Raw genomic sequence first — 18196 nt, forward strand, 5'->3', positions numbered from 1 at the left:
AAGGGAAGTTTCTCGGAACGTGTAAAGCACCGAACAAAAAAAAAAAAAACAATTCAAGAATAAAATCTGGGCAGCTCACAATAAAGTGGAAGGAAATGTTATACAGGTGGTCGCTATAAACATTTCAGAAATCCAATTGCAGTATTATAACTTATGAAAAGAGAAACTACCACATGTAAAAACACAGAAAAGAAACGTAAGTTTTGGAAAACGTAGACTTTTAATAACTGCTTTTATCACCAGGTTAAGCCATGCAGTTACAAAGTAGTTAGAAATTTCTGAAGGGTGTTAGAGTTAAAAAAAAAAAAAAAAGCTGACTCTTACACATATATTATCTAGCACTTCATGGGGACACTACTGTTCAAAAGGCCCTGGCCAAATAACTCCCAAATGAAACACTCAACCCAAGGATGTTTTCAGCCCACTGTTAGTGAAGCTGGGTGCAGAATGCAAAGCCTCTAAAAGGAGAGGATACAAAGTCAGGTGAGTAGGGGCCATTGGCAATGCTCAGAGCCAGCCAGACTCCAAACAGGGAGCCCAAGTGGTTTTTTTCTGGGACACTCTACTTGAATTATTGTTTAATTAGTCAACCATAGATCTTCAAAAGAGAACAATTAGTTAACATGATAAAAAGTGACTGCATTCTTTGGACTGTATCATAATTATAGTAAGCAAATTCTGACAGTTTTAATGAAAATAGCCTCCACCATTTTGCAGGTATGAAGATAACTTAATTATCCACAGGGCTTTTAATGTCTGCTGGACAATACATGAATGATAAGCTATAAATGACATTGTTTTATGATATAAAAATACTAGTTTTTTTTCATTTATTATTTCTATAGGCATTCACTGTTAGAGTCAAGGTTAGGCTTGTTAAGAGATTAAAGGCAATTTTATTACAGCAGCATGTACTTATTCTAAAAGAATAATATTCATAAACAGAAACAGGTTTTATATTTGTTTGCAACCTGCAAAATTGAATTATTTTGCTGATATAAAATACTAAGAACTCACTTGAGGACCATGCCACCTTCTGAAAAGGCCACACACCTACTTCTTAAATGTGTTAAAGTTACAGTGTGTCCCAGACTCATCCCGAGCAAAATAAGCAAGCAACTGACTGCTCTTGACTGTTCCTCCCCAGCACTAGCACTGATTGTGTTGGGAAAAGCCACAGAGCAAGGCTGCACAGCCAGAGAGGAGGCTTTTTATTTAAAGGCAAAATACCAAAATGGCTCTCTGGTGTAGGTGATTTCTACTTTCACACTCAGCTTGTACATGATCCGCTAACCTTAATTTCTTTCTCCTTAACGGGCTGATTTGGATTGACTTGTTGAGAATGGTATCCATTATTAATGAGTCAAGAGAGAAAGGGATTTCTGTGGTTACATGTAAACTTGTGATAGGTCTGCAGAAGTTACATGTGAAGAGGATAGTGAGGAAGTCAGCCATGATCCATCTATGTGAAGGTCACACCAGCTTCATTGTACACTTTGAAGACTTTCTCAATGGCATTAACATAGGCAGCTGTTCTCAGGTCCAATCCCAGGTTATACTTCATGGCTGTGCGCATAATTTGCTGAAATGAAAGAGAAAATGCAGTGAAGATGATCCTGACTCAAGTGGCCAGGCCATAAACACGCAAGGCCCAGACAGGCCTGGTCCAAGTTACCCTCTCATTGTTTCAAGGCAGGACTTGGGCAGCCAGAGACAAACTACTCTAGCAGCAGAACCTCTAGGCAGGAGGGCCTAATTCTCTGGACTTAACAATGGGGTGGCTGGGTGCGGTGGCTCACGCCTGTAATCCCAGCACTTTGGGAGGCCGACATAGGCAGATCACTTGAGCTCAGGAGTTCAAGACCGGACTCGCCAACATGGTAAAACCCTGTCTCTACTAAAAATACAAAAATTAGGCAGGGGTGCGGTTGCTCACACCTGTAATCCCAGCACTTTGGGAGGCTGAGGCAGGTGGATCACTTGAGGTCAGGAGTTCGAGACCAGCCTGACCAATATAGTGAAACCCCATCTCTATTAAAAATACAAAAAATTAACCGGGTGTGGGGGTGGGCGCCTGTAATCCCGGCTACTCGGGAGACTGAGGAAGGAGAATTGCTTGAAGCCAGGAGGCGGTGGTTGCAGTGAGCAGAGATTGCACCATTGCACTCCAGCTGGGCGACAGAGCGAGACTCCATCTCAAAAAACTAAACAAAATGAAAACAAAATCAAAAATTAGTTGGGCATGGTGGCTCACGCCTGTAATCCCAGCTACTCGGGAGGCTAAGGGACAAGAATTGCTTGAACTTGGGAGGTGGAGGTTACAGTGAGCTAAAAGTGCGCCACTGCACTCTAGCCTGGGCAACAGGGCGAAACTCCGTCTCAAAAAAAAAAAAAAAAAAAAGGGGAGTGATGAAAATGTTCTAGAATTATAAAGTGGTGATGGCTCAAATATATAATAAAGGATGCCGAATTTAATACTTTGAAAGGATGAATTTATACCACATACACCCTATCTCGATCAAAAATTAACAAGAAAAACAACAGCCCTAAGAAGCACCACCTTCTTCACCAATATCTGCTTATGCTATTTCATCATAAATCCAAGCAGATAGAATCTGAACCCAAGAAGAAATTAGGAAAACTGGACTCAAACTGTGGTTGAGGCCTTAAAGTAGGGATCAAGCAGTCAAAATAACTTTTGCTTATACTAAATTCTATAGTAAGGTAGACTCCTGTAGCTATAACGTAGTGGCGCATGGAGCTACAATCCAGTTTGGCTAACTACTCCATACTGGGCTAGCTGCCAACATCATTACCTCCTAAATCAGCCTTATTATTTCTTTCCAAAGCCTCAAAAACATATTTGAAGACTCTAAAAAATTGCTCATCATCTGAGACTGAAAAAACATGTGTTTTGCTACACACAAATGAGGACCATTGAACAGATTGATGTTTTCTATCAGCACATACAGTCTGGCGGCTGAGATAGCATGGTTGAGTTGCACTTCATGTGACTAGCTGGAAGGCAAACAGCATCTGCACACATACCCTGGCAGAACGCTCCATTGTGTATGCCAAGCCAGAGTGCACGATGTCTTTCTCAGATGCACCCTATTAGGGAAAAGAACACAAGTTTAACAAAACCACAAAGACCTGCTTTGTGTCCCTGTATAAGATGACAAAGGATTCTCAAGTCAATATACAACCAGACAGAATTTTTTGTCTTTTAGCTAAGATATGTCATTTCTGCACAGTATCAAAGATACAGTATCTTGATACTTACTGAAGCAGTTGCTTGTTGATCACAATTTATTTTTATTATATTTGAGAGCAAACAAATACTCATGAAATAAGATTATAGTACAACAATGAAGACAGTTTTTGGACCTAGAGACATGAGGGCATGGAGTGAGATGAGCACCCTCCACTCATGGAGACGCAGATGCACTGAGCAATGTGTTACACTGTTCATGCCATGGTGCGTTCGCCTCAGCTCCCCAGAGAACAGGGACACCACATAGAACACAGAAAGGAATCTGATTAAACCCCATAGCGACTTTGGGGTAGAATTCTGCGTATGTATTCAGTAGTGCCAGCAACTTTTAAAGCTGTGTAGATCTCAGCAGCTTTTTAATTTTACTGATGAGGAAACTAAGGACCAGAGAAGATGGCCAAGGTTACAGATAGCTATTTTTAGAGCTGGGATATGACTCAGGGCCTCCACCATCAAGTCAGTTTCTCTCTTTCCTAATTTGTTTCTTGGAATGCTTTCTAAAAAATTAAGGACAATTAACTCACTACCACTCTTAAGGTGACATACAGAGCTACAAAACACATATGCCCGATAAAAACTTAAAATGGGTCACTGACATAGTTTGGACACTTATTGAGTACATACTCTTCCAGGTACTAGGGGACATAGTAGAGAATAAAATCAAAATTCTGTTCTCACAGACTTTATATTCTAGTGGGAAGAGAGTGTATATACATGGACTTCAAACCACAAGGCTAAGTGGATCACTGAAGTTTTCAATCTAGATAGAGAAGTGGTTTAGGGACGCAGGCCTTCCAATGTTAGGAGAGTGAAGAGTTGAAGAGATACCAGCAAGAGGCAATTGAGAAGAAATGTTTAGTGAGGTAGGGAGAAAACCAGGAGAATGTGGTATCCTGGAAGCTAAGAGAAGAAAATGTTTCAAGGTGGGAGTGTCAGTTGTGACAAGAACTGCTGATAGGCCAAGCAAGATGAGGACTGAAAAATAGCTACTGGATTTGGCAATGCTGGTGTCACTGGCTGTCTTGACAAGAATAGTCTTGGTGGAGTAGGTTCAAGTAAAGAAGAATTGGAGGCTGAGTATATACAACTCTTCCAAGGAGGTTTGCTCTACAGGAAACAAATGGCAATACTGGAAGGGGAAGTGGGATTAAGATTTATACATTTTTTAAAACAGCATTTGGTAAGCTGAGGGGAATGACTCAGAGGGAAACTGCTGATGTAGGAGAGAGGGGCAGACTTGCTAGAGCAGTGTGTCTGAGGAAAAACCGTCCAATGCCCACAACAAGAACTGGACCTAAGAAATGAAAGCACAAAGAGCTGATCTATTAGAAGAGAGATGACACAGGACTGGGTACAGGTACCAGGAGCTGGGTAGATGCGGAAGCTCCCAGGCTGCGTCAGTTTTATCTGTGAACAGATAGCAGGTCATGAGCTGGAATGCAGGGCAGTGAGAAGAGGAGAAAATGTGATGTAATCACTCAGGAGACGGGGAGAATGAATGGAACACGGAAAAGCAGTATGACTGCTGGGCAGCTCTGAGCGCCTACCTGAGGTTAGTGGTCAGGGTGTGAACTGCCAGCAGGGCCTCCTACAGGGTACAGGCACGGGATTTAATCAGGGCTGCTGGGATTTAATCAGGGCTTAGGTGTTAACAAGGGAGTATGACAAAGGAAACAAGACCGGGGAGTGACTGTAATGATGGAGCACGGAATTTAAGTTAGATAAGGAGGGAAGTGAGGGCACTGGGGGGATGAGGGACAGTGGAAACATGGCAGGGTCATGATGTGGGTCCTGACAGTGCCAAACAGGGGCAGGGGGAAACTAGAGGGAGAGAGCTTGAGAAAACTTTCATTTTTTTAACTGACAAGGCATATGCTGGGCAGTGGGGTGACCAAAGGGAGGGGTGAACAGCCCTCTGGCAGGGACAGTAGCAGCGCAAGCCCTTCCGATGCAGTGCTAGCCACTTGGGATGGATGTTATGTATGAAACAGTGGCACACAGGAGACTTTCAGAGAGAGCCACAGAACTGCAGTGACACTCAAGCAGGGAGGAGATCAGTGTATTCCAGATAAAAGGACCAGAACAAAGACATCACTCTAGGAAATAGGAAGTTTACTGAGGGGGACGGTTAGTACCTAGAATGGGTAAAGCATTTTTTCTTTCTTTACAACAAAACCTTTAACTTTTTCCCATGTTGCAATATAGTCTCAGAACTGTTTTCCATCACTGAATATTTCATAAGGAGATATATTGACGGCCAGGCGCGGTGGCTCACGCCTGTAATCCCAGCACTTTGGGAGGCCGAGGCGGGTGGATCACGAGGTCAGGGGTTTGAGACCAGCCTGACCAACAAGGTGAAACCCCGTCTGTACTAAAAATACAAAAAAATTAGCTGGGTGTGGTGGCGGGCACCTGTAATCCCAGCTACTCTGGAGGCTGAGGCAGGAGAATTGCTTGAACCTGGGAGGCAGAGGTTGCAGTGAGCCGAAATCGCACCACTGCACTCCAGCCTGGGCGACAGAGCGAGACTCTGTCTCAAAAAAAAAAAACCCCCAAAAAAAGAAGATATAACTTACCCATTGTAATATATTCTTAAACTATGAGTGAATATTTCCTAAGATGTATTATAAGATATAAGTCAGCCATTTCCCTGCTCCTAAACTTTAAATAAAACCAAATTTAAAAACTGTTTACACCTTTTTTTTTTTTTTTTTTTTGAGATGGAGTTTCGCTCTTGTTGCCCAGGCTGGAGTGCAGCAGTGCATTTCTTGGCTCACTGCAACCTCTGCCTCCTGGGTTCAAGCGATTCTCCTGCCTCAGCCTCCTGAGTAGCTGGGACTACAGGTGCGTGCCACCATGCCTGGCTAATTTTTTGTATTTTTAGTAGAGACGGAGTTTCACCATGTTGGCCAGGCTGGTCTCGAACTCCTGAACTCAGGTGATCCACCTGCCTTGGCCTCCCAAAGTGCTGCGATTATAGGCGTGAGCCACCGCACCTGGCCTACACATAGTTTCAATAACATCATCGTGCATGGAGTGGTTCCTCCTCTTTTGAATTATTTTCTTAGGATAAATTCCCAGAGGGGAGATTGTCATAGCACCAAAGGGCAGGAACACTTTAATAACTTCACATTTTCCAAAGAGCTGCACCAATCTGCACCGTCACTAGAATAAAGGTACAACTGCTTCACCACATATATGGAGAACATAAGATCCATTGTTTTTGTTAATACGTTAAAAAAAAACTCTTTTTCAATTTGTATTTCTTTAACAATGAGGTTAAATTTCTTCTCCCCCAGGCTTATGTGTTATGGACTTTTGTTTTTCCTGTCTTCCATCATTTACTGGTAAAGAAGTTTCCCTCCCTCCATCCCTCCTTTCTTTTTATTTGGCGGGGGGGGGGGTGGTGGCGGCGGGAACGGAGTATCTCTCTGTTGCTCAGGCCAGAGTGCAGTGGTGCGATCTCGGCTAACTGCAACCTCCACCTCCCGGGTTCAAGTGATTCTCCTGCCTTAGCCTCCCAAGTAGCTGGGACTATAGGCGCGTAGCACCACGCCTGGCTAATTTTTGTATTTTTAGTAGAGACGGGGCCACCATGTTGGCCAGGATGGTGTCGATGACTTGACTTCGTGATCCACCCACCCTGACCTCCCAAAGTGCTGGGATTACAGGCGTGTGCCACCATGCCTGGCCTGTTTCTTTCTTTATTTTTATAGAGATGGGGACTCAATATGTTCCCCAGGTTGGTCTCAAACTCTTGGACTCCCATATAGTTCAATCTAATGCTTGCTTTTCAATTCTTCCTATTTCTCTGAAGCTTAAAATAATTAAAATACATAATAATCCTTCACTGTTAAAACACGTGCGTGAAAAATACCAAATTTATTTATTTTATATTTGTTAGTAGTCAGTAGGATTCTTACTCCAGTTTTAGAATGTAATGAAAAGGAAAGGTACAAAACACACATGTCACGCACCTACTGTCAAGCTAATTACAAAGACTACGCCGCAAATGAAATCCATCTAACCAGCTCTGTCTGAAGGAAAGAGCAGGGAGCATGTGTGAAGTACAACTGTGGGGTCACCACACTCACCGATATCCTGTCTTGGAACTCTGCCGTGGGTACAATGGGAATAGTTCCACCATGCTTTCCAAATTTTCTTTCTAAACTCTCTTGAACAGACACTACAAAAAAATAACAAGAGATCAAGATATTGCTAACAGAAAAAAAAAAAAAAAAAGTAGAATCAAAAGTAGTCCCAAACTATAACTGTAACCCAAAAACTGATACAGACGGAGTCGTGGTCTGTCACCCAGGCTGGAGTGTAGAGGCGTGATCTCAGCTCACTGCAAACTCCGCCTCCCGGGTTCACGCCATTCTCCTGCCTCAGCCTTGCGAGTAGCTGGGACTACAGGCGCGCGCCACCACGCCCAGCTAATTTTTTGTATTTTTAGTAGAGACGGGTTTCACCGTGTTAGCCAGGATGGTCTCGACCTCCTGACCTCGTGATTCATCTGCCTTGGCCTCCCAAAGTGCTGGGATTACAGGCGTGAGCCACTGCGCCTGGCCTTATACAGAGTTTTAATGACATAAAAGGGTTAATCATTTAAAACTCAGTCACGAAGGAATAAAACACATTGCCAATTTCCTATATAAATGTGAATTTAGGTCACTGCTCTGTTTCCATAACACCCATTACCAGGGTTTTTCCTTGGCTCTATTAAAAAGAAAATGCTGGGGGAAAAAGAAAAGGAAATAGATGGAACACTTCACCCAGATTCTCACAGTGGGCTAAGTACAGAAGCTCAGTAGGAGGTCTTGGTCTTATTTCAACTAGATGAGAAATTCTACTCTTAACTGTGGAGCTTACTCTAGTCAAAGAAAAACAAGTATTCTCATCAGGAGTCTCAAAAACAATTCTTGACACTAGATAGGCCTTTACTAAGAGCAACCAGAGACAGAAATTAGTATCGACAGTGGAGTTTTAAAATCACACTTAAAAAAATATTATTCGCTGGGCACAGTGGCTCACGCCTGTAATCCCAGCACTTTGGGAGGCTGAGGCAGGCGGATCATGAGGTCAGGAGATCAAGGCTATCCTGGCCAACATGGTGAAACCCCGTCTCTACTAAAAATACAAAAATTAGCCGGGCGTGGCGGCAAGTGCCTGTAGCCCCAGCTACTTGGGAGGGTGAGGCAGGAGAATTGCTTGAACCTGGGAGGCAGAGGCTACAGTAAGCCGAGTTCTTGCCACTGCACTCCAGCCTGAGCGACGGAGCGAGACTCCCTCTCAAAAAAAGAAAAAAAAAATGTAGATTATATTCTGTGAATATTACATCACAGAATAAAACTCTGGATATAATACATGGGAGAGTTAATATCCAGAAAGACATTGTGCATTTTTGGTCTAAGTTTCATGAGACAAAATATTATTTTCTTTTCTGAGACTCAATTCTTTCCCAAAGGGATCAGTTCTTTTAAGTGGACCTTTTTACAGCCTTTCAGCTGGCTCAAAAGATGAGTTTTGGCGAACAAGATTATCGATACTCACTGAGCAAGTGGTAGTTAGAATCCCTTTCATATTTGAAGGTCAAACGGCCATAGCTGACATGATTTAGATTCTTCAGCCACTCAAAGTAAGATACTGTCACTCCTCCAGCATTCAAGTAGAGATCCTATGCACAAAAATAAGACACCAAAGAAATGAGAAGATGATGGTTTTTGTAAAAGCTGAAAATGAACCTAAGACCTTAATTTCAATACCAAGGTAGACTGGACTTCAAATATCCCAAATATATTTTAGCCAGTATCAGGAATTTCACACTTAATTAACACTCCTTCCCACCCCGCCCAATTCCATCTAAGGCTTTTTCTATTTAGGAAAAAAAAAATCATTTTTTGGCTTATTAATCAAGGAAAGTTAATAATCTTTGGTTAGAGCCTCTTCTCTACCAGAAGTTAGTTCTCAGACTAAATGGCTTGCCCACCAACCAGTTGGACTGGACTGTCCACAGGGCCTCTCAGAAGACAGGATTCTTTCTCCTATTACCTAAGGGTAGCCCATTTCAGTTACATTAAATGTGTTAAGTGCTTTCAGCAAAGGGGGTTCTTTAAAATATATTCCAAGCCCACATTAATTTATAGTAACTTTTTGGTGTAGACTCATGTTTACTTGCTAAAAAACCTGAGCACGTGTTCCTCATATTAGTTTTCTGAGTAAAGCTGGAAAGGGCACTTGAAATGCATAAGGTTAGGAATCATATAGAAAATCTTAAGAGCTTAAGTTAGAATAGTGTTTCTAACACAGTACACATTTATATAACCAGACTCTTAGAAGGCTAAAGAAATTCAGTAAAGAGCCTGAAATTGGAATAAATGTTTCGATCAAAGTGAAAATTAACAGGCTTAGAATTAACCATGCTTCTACTATATTTTCTCAAAAGTGAAATAAAGATGAATTCACTAGAGCTTGGGAGACTAATATTCCTCTCTTCTTCCAAATTCCTTGCAAAAGACTATTATGATTCTAAGTACATATAAAGCCTAATAAATATAGATGACTTACTGGAATAACCATAATGTTTCTCTCCAGGAAGATCTTGTCAGCTTCTGGAGTTGTTGGCCCATTGGCACCTTCAGCAATGATCTGCAAGAGAGTCAGGAACATAGAGAAATGCGAACACCACCGTCAAATCCCCTCCACTGAGGGCAAGAGATGTGCATATATGAACAAGGGGCTGTGGGGAGAAGCACAGTTTCAGTTAAAGTTAAATAGAGGTTATTTTTCTCTGCAAAGTGTATAAAACTACCTTTCACTTTTCTATTTATCTAGGTTTTTTTTTTTTTTTACAGGAGTGTCAGGCAGATGCGTTTGTTTTGGTAATGGTTGTACAACTCTGTGCCGGTTGCTAAAAGCCATTAAATTATGTACCTTAAATGGGGGAACTGTATGGTATGTGCAGTATGTGCCAATAAAGCTGCTAAAAATAAAGAGAAAACTCAATCAGACTCTTCTATGACCCCCCTAACGTCATTCACATTGATAATGTTGGTTCTGGTTTCTATAATATTGTCACCTTGGCTTTGACTCTGGGTGCGTTGGATTTGGTCAACTGCTTCTCACTGGCAGCTGGGATCAGTATGTCACAGTCGGCCTCCAAGATGCTTCCTTCATAGGGCTTTGCCTTGGGGAAGCCCAGAATGGACCCATGTTGCTGCCATTGATTGAAAATCACAATTAATAGCTGCACCAGAGTTTAAATATTTATATTTAGTGTCTATGCTATAAAAATGTATTAATACCAATTTGAAGTCTTCCAGTTCCTTTGGGTCAATACCATCTGGATTCCATATACTCCCATCAGACTCACCAACAGCAATACATTTAGCACCAAAACGATGTAAATATCTCATAGAGTGTAGGCCCACATTACCAAATCCCTGTGAAGAACAATTACCCATAATACAAAAATTAAAGTCCTGGTATAGACAGCAAGAGTCATATTTTGACCAATGTAAATCCATATTCTGTTCATTTAGAAGCAATTCTCAAAATTCTTTTGCCAAAAGAAACAATGTACTAACTGGTTTCTCTTCAACACAATAAAATTCTCTGTTTAAGAATGTGATGAGTGGGCATGGTGGCTCACGCTTGTAATTCCAGCACTTTGGGAGGCTGAGGCAGGTGGATCACTTGAGGTCAGGAGTTCGAGACCAGCCATGGCCAACATGGTGAAACCCTGTCTCTACTAAAAATACAAAAATTAGGCATGGGGTCCGTGCCTGTAATCCCAGCTACTTGGGAGAATGAGGTAGGAGAATCACTTGAACCTGGGAGGTGGAGGTTGCAGTGAGCCGAGATTGCACTCCAGCCTGGGCAATAGGGTGAGACTCCATCTCAATCAATCAATAAATGGCAGTGGTGTTAAGTACACCACCAGGTCCTCAGTCCTTGATGATCAGATGTCCTATGTTGTGAAAAGGGATGTCACTAATTTGGAGAAATACAATTTTTTTTTTTTTTTTTGAGACCGAGTCTCATTCTCTCACACAGGCTGGAGTGCAATGGCACAATCTCGGCTCACTGCAGCCTCTGCCTCCCGGGTTCAAGTGAGTCTCCTGCCTTAGTCTCCCGAGTAGGTGGGATTACAGGTGCCGCCATCATGCCCAGCTAATTTTTCTTTCTTTTTTTTTGAGACGGAGTCTGGCTCTGTCACCCAGGCTGGAGTGCAGTGGCGCAATCTCGGCTCACTGCAAGCTCCATCTCCCGGGTTCAAGTGATTCTCCAGCGTCAGCCTCCAGAGTAGCTGGGACTACAGGCGTGTACCACCACACCCCGCTAATTTTCCTATTTTTAGCGGAGACCGGGTTTCACCATGTTGGCCAGGATGGTCTTGATCTCTTGACCTCGTGATCCGCCCACCTTGGCCTCCCAAAGTGCTGGGATTACAGGCATGAGCCACCAGGCCCGGCTTAATTTTTTTACTTTTAGTAGAGACAGGGTTTCACCATGTTGGCCAGGCTGGTCTCGAACTCCTGGCCTCAAGTGATCCACCCGCCTTGGCCTCCCAAAGTGCTGGGAATACGGGCATGAGCCACTGTGCCCAGCCACCACTTCTATTTTCAAGTAATTTCAACTTAATTAAGATTCTCCTAAGTAAAATACATGTTAATACATGAAACAAATTTGGGTCAGTGTGTAAACCTTTCTATATACTTACAAAACTTAGAAAATTATGTTAAGAGACTTGCCCTTCTAGCTATAATTTCAAGTTTGAATACTAACCAATATTTTGGTTGAATTTGGTGATAGTTTGGTTGAAGTTGGTAATAGTTTCACATGTACTTGAGAGATACTTAAATCAGTTCTAGTTACATGAATCATACCAAGGTTCAAAAAACAAAATATCTATTACTCTGAAAACCACCACTCTAAAATTTAAGAGATTTGAGATAATTTTAAAATTACAATTCTAAAAACATTAAAAACTTTACTTAATGTCTATCAGTTATTAAGGAAACTTTTTTTGTTTTTGTTTTTACCTGAACAACAAATGTTTTATCTCCAAACCCTGGTGTCATTCCTAAAATGCTCATGTAAGAAGCTTCATTGATGAAGTTTTCAATCCCATGGAAGACACCACGGCCAGTAGCAGAGATGCGTCCATGGATTCCCCCTTGGCTGATGGGTTTACCAGTAACACAGGCGTGTGCATTAATATCCTGTAAGAGGGGGTAATTGAAAGAATGAAATGTCAAGTCCAATTTCTCTGTTGAAGGAACATAATGAATCAAAGTCAAAGCACATTCTCATTTAATCAAAAATATGCTAATTAGGAGTGTGTGTATGAATGTATTTAAGGTATACTTTTACCAATAGAGACAAGACTCACTTTTTCAGCTTTCTGTTCCTAGAAAGTACAATAAAATAGACTATATTTTCTGGGTTTTTTTTGTTTGTTTGTTTGTTTGTTTTTGAGACGGAGTTTCACTCTTGTTGCTCAGGCTGGAGTGCAATGGTGCGATCTTGGCCCATCGCAACCTCTACCTCCCGGGTTCAAGCGATTCTCCTGCCTCAGCCTCCTGAGTAGCTGGTATTCCAGGCATGTGCCACCACGTCCGGCTAATTTTGTGTTTTTAGTAGAGATGGGGTTTCTCCATGTTGGTCAGGCTGGTCTCAAACTCCTGACCTCAAGTGATCTCCCTGCCTCGGCCTCCCAAAGTGCTAGAATTACAAGCATGAGCCACCACGCCCGGCAAAGTAGACCATATTTTCTGACAGAAAAAACAAGAGTGTAGGGATTGAACATCAAGTAAGTACAAATAACATCACAAAAGTAGAGCTAGCTCAGCCTAAAGCTATCATTCCTTCAACAAGTATTTAAGCACTACTAAATCAAGGTACATACATATCCCATTCATGAGTGTCTTAAAATCTACTATAAGACTTGAGCATGTCACCAAAACAGAGCCTGAGACAGGAAGAGGCTTTACAGTTGTCTTGGATGGGAAGACTCAATGTTGTATTCTGCCACTTTTGAAAAAGGAAGTTTTTAATATAACTTGATACTTAATATGACATTCAAGTTCATCTAAGAGTAGAGTAACGAAAGTATTTAATGAAGTATTTTTAAAAAGGTATGTGTGGGTAAGAGTCCTGTGCTTCTGTGTGAGCAGAGTATCTTTGGTAGCAGTGGTTAGCTCTGCAAAGTGGAGATGGGGGTTAACAGTCTTCACCACCCATCTTTCTGTCCTCTTTCTTTGTCTTTTTTTTTTTTTGAGACGGAGTCTCGCTCTGTCACCCAGGCTGGAGTGCAGTGGCGCAATTTCGGCTCACTGCAAGCTCCACCTCCCGGGTTCACGCCATTCTCCTGCCTCAGCCTCCCGAGTAGCTGGGACTACAGGCACCCACCATCACGCCTGGCTAATTTTTTTTGTATTTTTAGTAGAGATGGGGTTTCACTGTGTTAGTCAGGATGGTCTCGATCTCCTGACCTCGTGATCCACCCGCCTCGGCCTCCCAAAGTGCTGGGATTACAGGCGTGAGCCACCGCGCCTGGCCTGTCCTCTTTCAATTGAAGATGTGTGTATATTCTTGTTCAGAAACAGAAACAGGTGTAATTAGAAAAAAGAAGAATTGGGCTAAGTAGGTCTTCCCTTCCAAGACATCTAACTATACTATAAACACGGCCACGAGAACACTGCAGAGTAAACTCATCGGTGGAGCAGGAGAAACTAGAGACAGTCTTATTTTGTACAGGCAATCAATATAAAATGAAAATTCATATAAAATTTTAAGTCAGTGGCAAAAGTATAAAATAATAAACTTGTTGAAGCAATTTGCTTTCCATGTAAACAAAATAAAATGCCCTACTTCACACCAAACCCCTAACTCCCAACATATCCCTAACATTCCAGCTGGCTGAATTAAAAAGTGATCTGTTCTTTATCTGTATTGTTTAAATATTTTTACACAGAGAACTTAGAATTATATTATTTGTGTAATTACCAACAAAAAGGATGAAAGCAAGGAAGAAAAACTCAGTCTAGTAGAGTGATTAATAGAATTAGTAGTTTTCCCACAGTTTGCTTTCATGAATAATTAACACTTATGAATACAGAAATGCAAACCGAGTGCCAAATGCTTTTAAACAGTGACAATGCAAATGCTGGAGCTGAAGGAAATACTGTCTGGGGTCAGGCCTGGTGCCAACTGCCAGGCTCCCCAGCATACGTAATGGTCCTGAAAGCCCAGAGAAGAATACATTCTCCCACCTACACTGCACTTCTAGGTGGGGCTAGGACAAAGAGGGCGGCACGTTTCAGTTCACATCTAGAAATGAGTAACAAAAACAATTGCGTCCTTCCTTTAGGCCTTGATTTTAGATTTCTTATCGCTTAAAGAGGGAAAACTGTTCACCAGTATAGTTGCTTCACCTGAGTCCAGCCTGGTCAACATGGTGAAACACCGTCTCTACTAAAAATACAAAAAAATTAGCTGGGCGTGGTGGCAGGCACCTGTAATCCCAGCTACTTGGGAGGCTGAGGCAGGAGAATTGCTTGAACCCGGGAGGTGGAGGTTGCGGTGACCTGAGATCGGGTGACAGAGCAAGACTCCGTCTCAAAAAAAAAAAAAAAAAAAAGAGACCACACCCAGAGCTCATTGCTAAATGAGCTCCTGATCTCAGGTGATCCACCTGCTTCCGCTTCCCAAAGTGCTGGGATTACAGGCGTGAGCCACTATGCCCAGCTGGTCTCTTGTTCTTTTTAAGCAAGACACTACATTGAATAGTGCAAACCAATGGGCAGTATGTTATTTGTAGCTCATTCTCAGTGCTAACAGCAAGAGAAAGTCTTGTGAAGCACGGCCCCTTGAACTATACTGGTGAACGGTTTTCCTTCTTTAAGTGATAAGAAATCTAAAATCAAGGGCTAAGGGAAGGACGCATAAAAAGGTGACAGGTGGAAAACTGTCCTTTTGGGAAGGGCAGTTGAAACCGCAATTATTTGAAGGGTCTATATCGTTCCTGTTTTATTTCAGGGGGTTGTCTAATTTACCTGATGTAATACCTACAGATATTTATTTTCTGATACTTACTAAGGGCTATGTACAGTTCTAGGTGCATTAGATTATTATTCATCTAATGCTCATGAGTCTCACAAAGTAGGTACTATTACTACTGTCATTTTGCATAGGAGGAAATGGAGGCACAGAGACTCCCAAGTCACAGCACTGATGGGTGAAGGTGCCAGGGTTGGACTTCAGGTGGTCTGCCCACGTTCCCAGCCACAGCATGACATCACTTCAGGAAATGTCCCCATTTCCACATTCTTCCTCTTCTCCAAGGCCCATCTTTTCACTATGAAAAGAATTCCCCAGGCCTTCATTCCCTTGGGGGACTTCACTACCTCTACCAGCCTGCATCTCTTCAGCATTGTCTATCTCTTGCACCGGTGAATCTGTGTCTTACAGCCAATAAACATGCCAAAAGACAAAAAAAACCTTTTTCTCTGGGTAACAGCCACTTTTCAAGCTGTCTTCTTTCTGCTTCTCTCCGGTGCCATTTTTCTTAGTTGGAGGCTATATTTCATGCCCTGCTTCCCTCTTCATATCCCCTTGCAGTCTGGGCCCCTGTAGTAGTCTCCTGCCCTCAAGTCTTCAAATGCACACTTAGCTGAGTCACACCTGCTTGAAACCAGCTCTTTGCTGTTTCCCTGTGTTTTCAGGACAAAGACCAAGGTTCTCATGGTCACCTACCAAGCAGTAACCTGGCCTGACCCTTTTTTCTACTGGCCTTTCTTATCCCACCTTTCTCTTTCTCAACTCTGGCCACAGTAGTCAGTCCTTATCCTCCCAAGTTCACCCAGCTTCTGAACTTCAGAACCTTCCCTCAGGTAATTCCTTCTGTTCCAAACACTTGCCACTACCCCTCCCCTAGTCCACGTCCACACACCCGTCTAAGTGCAGACCAGAAGGTTTTATCTCCTAGGAGGCTTTTTCTGACCTTACCTTGAAAGGACTGAAAGGACTGGATGGGCCTGTGATTCTTTTTCATAGCTTCAAAACAACTTCTAGCAATTTATCCCAATTGTAGTGAATACCTTGCTTACACATGGCCCTGCATGTAGTAGGCATAAATGTATTTTTTGACTCTGTTTCTCTTCCTACTCCTGAAATGTTTCATTTTTTAAGGTTGCACCCCTTTCAGGGATAGGAGTTATGTTTCCTCTCATGTTCAGTTCTGTGGTACTACCTCTGCTCAGTCCCCAGACTCAGGTTCTCCTGGTTCTCTGTGACTCAGCCTGGTCCCTTTCCTTAATTCCACATATATCCAATCCAGTTTTGCTGAGTCTCTCTGTCATGTGCCTCACATGTGCAATGCTCCTCTCCTGGTCCTCTGGCTCCTGGACTTGGTGGAAAGGCACTGACACCATAGGAGGTTCTCTCCTGGCGCCAGCACAGCTGGACACTGCTGCCAGCCTGTTCTTCCCCAGGAAGGATCAGCAAAATTTCTCCACTGACTACCATGTAAAACACAAACACTGGGGCTTGGTGTTTTTGTCCTGGTTCATTTACCTCTTCATTCTTACTTTTTTTTTGTTTTGAGGCAGGGTCTCACTCTATTGCCCAGGCTGGAGTGCTGTGGTGCAACCACAGCTCACTGCAGCCTCAACCTCCTGGGCTCAAGCATGCCTCCCAGGTAGCTGGGATTATAGGTGCATACCACCACGCTTGGCTAATTTTTGTATTTTTTGGAAAGACAGGGTTTCCCCATGTTGTCCAGGCTGGTCTCGAACTCCTGGGCTCCAGTGATCCACCTGCCTTGGCCACCCAAAGTGCTGGGATTATGGGAATGAGCCACTGCATCCAGCCCTCACTCTTACTTTCTATTACCTTTATAAATATGCCTTACCTTCAGACAAACTGAACGCTATTGTTTCTCTTCCTCTTATCCTCCAAATCTCTAAATGTTCATATTCTACCCATTTTCAAGGTCTAGCCCAAATATCTCCTCTAGAAAGTCTTATTTCAGAATTCATAATCTCCACTGTTGTATTACATTATTTCCATACCTTATCTGCTTATGCACCTTAGCTCCTCTTTAAATGGAAGCCCTCTGAGGGAAAAACCAGAATTGGATGCTTCTTGATGTATGTTCTAGTGTCTTAGCATAGTGGGCTGCCCTGGTCCTGTTCCAGTGACAAGCATAGGGCAGCATATAAGTAAAGCTCAATCTGTGTTCATTACGATTTAAGAATAGACAAGTAGACATAAAATAATATGCACATCAAGATTATGATTGAATGAGAGAAAAACCCAGGGATTCTCAACTTTTGATATAATCAATCAAACTGTTAATTCTTGTAGATAGCAAATGCAGAAGCCTTTGGGCTTCCAGTGGGTACTCACATAGTGCCCTATGGTGCTGGCATAGGTATCAGCGATCCAGGACATCTCCCGCTCACCTGTGCTCATGTCTGGAGCAGGCACATCAATGCCAGGACCTGCGGGGGCACAGGGAAAGAGCAGTGCACCAGTTTTTAAGAAAAAGTTACCATGGCTAGAAAACTTTAGATCTCATTTAGGTAGCTAATCAAAGTCATAGAAATATTCATTAAATGTTTCACTATAAAATGCAGACACATACAACATTACATAATAATTTCTCCCTCTGGAATTTACTTGCTATATGTTTGGAAGTTAGCTATGCACAACAGATATAAGCCACTCCATAGGATTTCTGACTGTGCGACCAGAGGTTAATCAGTTTAGCCTCTCTTGACCTCATTTCACTAACATGCAATTAGAGATAACAGTACCATTGTGTTCTATATAAGCAGGATTATTATGGTTAGGGAGTTGACATGTATGAGATAGCAGAGTAACATGCTGCTTAGTGGGGGTATAAGCCCTCCTTAC

The 18196-nt window shown here is 42.4% G+C and overlaps 1 protein-coding gene across 1 annotated transcript in view; it reads right to left on the reverse strand.

The window, feature by feature from the left end:
* Positions 1 to 201: 201 nt before the first annotated feature.
* GLUD1 (glutamate dehydrogenase 1) overlaps positions 202 to 18196 on the reverse strand; it is a 45194-nt gene continuing 27199 nt past the window's right edge. Inside the window, exons 5-13 of the mRNA XM_019034758.4 lie at positions 17687 to 17781; positions 12319 to 12498; positions 10579 to 10716; positions 10353 to 10490; positions 9842 to 9922; positions 8828 to 8951; positions 7369 to 7460; positions 3049 to 3111; positions 202 to 1582 (exon numbers count right to left, since the gene is read on the reverse strand). Of these exons, the coding sequence (XP_018890303.2) occupies positions 1463 to 1582; positions 3049 to 3111; positions 7369 to 7460; positions 8828 to 8951; positions 9842 to 9922; positions 10353 to 10490; positions 10579 to 10716; positions 12319 to 12498; positions 17687 to 17781 (1031 nt within the window). The 3' untranslated portion in view covers positions 202 to 1462. The remainder of the gene's footprint in view (positions 1583 to 3048; positions 3112 to 7368; positions 7461 to 8827; positions 8952 to 9841; positions 9923 to 10352; positions 10491 to 10578; positions 10717 to 12318; positions 12499 to 17686; positions 17782 to 18196) is intronic.

Source organism: Gorilla gorilla, chromosome 8 (assembly GCF_029281585.2).
Source record: "Gorilla gorilla gorilla isolate KB3781 chromosome 8, NHGRI_mGorGor1-v2.1_pri, whole genome shotgun sequence".
NCBI lineage: Eukaryota > Metazoa > Chordata > Mammalia > Primates > Hominidae > Gorilla > Gorilla gorilla.